This window comes from Gymnodraco acuticeps, unplaced genomic scaffold (assembly GCF_902827175.1).
Source record: "Gymnodraco acuticeps unplaced genomic scaffold, fGymAcu1.1, whole genome shotgun sequence".
NCBI lineage: Eukaryota > Metazoa > Chordata > Actinopteri > Perciformes > Bathydraconidae > Gymnodraco > Gymnodraco acuticeps.
Window position 1 is genome coordinate 72357 of NW_022990120.1, and position 3045 is coordinate 75401.

General features: G+C 45.6%; 1 protein-coding gene and 1 pseudogene across 1 annotated transcript; both read left to right on the plus strand.

Annotated features, from left to right (window-relative positions):
• Positions 1 to 1063: 1063 nt before the first annotated feature.
• LOC117546374 lies at positions 1064 to 1769 on the plus strand (annotated as a pseudogene).
• Positions 1770 to 1962: 193 nt separating this feature from the next.
• LOC117546373 (ATP synthase subunit a-like) lies at positions 1963 to 2727 on the plus strand. The gene is given in 1 exon segment (XM_034216585.1): positions 1963 to 2727. A coding segment is annotated over 1 exon segment (696 nt). The 5' UTR covers positions 1963 to 1990; the 3' UTR covers positions 2687 to 2727.
• The last annotated feature ends 318 nt before the right edge of the window (positions 2728 to 3045 follow it).

Genomic DNA, 3045 nt, shown 5'->3' on the forward strand with positions numbered 1-3045 from the left:
CTCGCAAAAAATCCCCAAGCTTTCAGACACGCCCAGCTCCAAGATTTTTGAAAAGCTGCAGTGTGGACGTACCGTAAGAGAAAAAACATTGAAGGTTAGCTGGGTTGCAAAGTTTTCACAAAATCTGAGAACATTTTCGAACCTAAAATGGCGGCAGGCGGCGCGCTTTTCTTCTTCTTTTGTGTTACCGCATGCATGTCTGTGCATGTGTTATTGACTTAGAGGCATAGAGGATTTACGTTCATTTTATCCACTAACGTTGTAGCCTACCATAACCGTGCGTTCTGCATGTTTGTAAAAGCAAGCTAACTTGAAACACTAGACTATTAATCTGTTAAATCCGGCAGCTCCTGGTACCAAGGGCTTCTTGTTCACGAAACTTTGTCTCAGGGCTTCTTAACATTTAAAAACCTATTAATGTGTCATACCCACTTAACGAAACTCAGCTAACTGACGATACGAACCATTTTTACCGAAACAAAATACAAGTCTCACAAGAAGCATCTACTGTAAATTAGCCCTGAGCGAAAAAATGCGTTTTCGCTATTGTTGCCGCTTTCGTGCACTGGTTCCCTCTATTTACAGGATACACTTTACACTCCGTCTGAACAAAAATTCATTTTATAGTTATATTCATTGGAGTAAACCTAACCTTCTTCCCCCAACATTTCCTCGGACTAGCCGGGATGCCCCGGCGGTACTCAGACTACCCTGATGCCTACACCCTGTGAAACACAGTGTCTTCCATCGGCTCCCTAGTTTCTTTAGTTGCCGTCATTATGTCCCTATTTATTATCTGGGAAGCATTCGCTGCTAAACGTGAAGTATCTTCCGTAGAGCTCACCACAACTAATGTGGAGTGACTTCACGGCTGCCCCCCACCATACCACACATTTGAGGAGCCTGCATTTGTGCAAGTTCATTACAACTAATCGAGGAAGGGAGGAGTTGAACCCCCATAAATTGGTTTCAAGCCAACCACATGGCCGTTCTGTCACTTTCTTAAAGACACTAGTAAAATTTAATTACATGGCCTTGTCAGGGCCAAATTGTGAGTTAACTTCTCACGTATCTTATCATGGCCTTTCCCTCCCAGCTCGGTTTCCAAGATGCTGCTTCTCCTGTGATAGAAGAACTTCTTCACTTTCATGACCACGCTTTAATAATTGTATTCATAATCAGCACCCTGGTCCTTTATTTCATCATCGCCCTAGTTACTTCTACTTTAACTAATAAATTCATCCTAGACTCTCAAGAGATCGAAATCATCTGAACTGTCCTCCCAGCAATTATCCTTATTTTAATTGCCCTTCCTTCCCTCCGCATTCTTTACCTTATGGACGAGATTAATGACCCCCACCTAACCATTAAGGCTATGGGTCATCAGTGGTACTGAAGCTACGAATACACTGACTACGAAAGCCTTGAGTTCGACTCTTACATAATCCCCACCCAAGACCTAGCTCCTGGACAATTCCGTCTCCTAGAAGCAGACCACCGCATAATTACCCCCGTTGAGTCCCCTATCCGAGTTCTGGTCTCTGCCGAAGACGTCTTACACTCCTGAGCAGTCCCTTCCTTGGGCGTAAAAATAGATGCAGTGCCGGGCCGACTAAACCAGACAGCCTTCATTACATCTCGCCCTGGCGTCTTCTACGGACAGTGCTCAGAAATCTGCGGCGCAAACCACAGCTTTATGCCCGTTGTAGTTGAAGCAGTCCCACTCCAACAATTTGAGGACTGATCCACCCTAATACTCCAAGATGCCTCGCTAAGAAGCTAAACAGGGCCTAGCGTTAGCCTTTTAAGCTAAAGATTGGTGACTCCCAACCACCCTTAACGGCATGCCCCAAAATTTCCATGCCAGTTGTTTTGCAATACTTACTTTTAGCCTCATGCTGTATTTTACCACGGGCCACACCAAAATTATAGGACACACAAACTCCCCTAAGCCCTCCCCTTGACCCACAAAATTTCTTAACTGACAAAAATGAGCCTGACCTTGATCCTAGGCCTTTTCGACCAATTTTTTTCTCCTTATCTCCTCGGCGTGCCTCTTCTAGCTGTTGCTATCGCCGCCCCTTGAGTATTATTCCCAAAACCCGCTAATCGCGTGATCCACGGCCGATCCCTTGCAGCCCAAAATTCTTTTGTCTTGAACTTTACAAAGCAAATTCTCCTCCCCCTAAACGTGGGGGCCCATAAATGAGCACTACTACTTACAGTGCTAATGATTAATCTTATTACACTAAATTTACTTGGGCTTCTTCCTTACACCTTCACCCCTACTACCCAGCTACCTCTTAACATGGGGTTTGCTATTCCTTTGTGGCTAGCTACAGTCGTTATTGGCCTCCGCAATCAACCAACGATAGCACTAGGCCACCTCCTACCAGAAGGCACCCCCGCCCCTTTAATCCCCGTCTTAATTATTATTGAAACAATTAGTTTATTTGTCCGACCCTTCGCATTAGGCGTCCGGCTGACAGCAAACCTAGCAGCCGGGCACCTCTTGATCCAACTTCTAGCCTCCGCCACTCTTTTCCTAATTAACCAAATGTGGCCAGTAGCAATCCTAACTGGTCTAGTAATAGCACTCCTAACTCTTCTTGAGCTAGCAGTAGCTGTCATCCAAGCCTACGTATTCGTTCTTCTTCTCTCACTGTACCTGCAAGAAAACACCTAAACGCTACCCGAAACACCCCCCCCCCCCCTTTTTTTAAATAATGGCCCACCAAGCACACGCATACCACATAGTTGACCCCAGCCCTTGACCATTAACAGGCGCAATCGCCGCCCTACTAATAACATCAGGCCTTGCAATCTGATTTCACCAACACTCCACCACTCTTATAACCCTCGGCATAATCCTCCTACTCCTCACAATATTCCAGTGATGACGAGACATTGTCCGAGAAGGCACTTTTCAAGGCCACCACACCCCTCCCGTGCAAAAAGGGTTACGATATGGGATGGTATTATTTATTACGTCAGAGGTCTTCTTCTTCTTAGGGTTTTTTTGGGCCTTTTACCATGCCAGCCTCG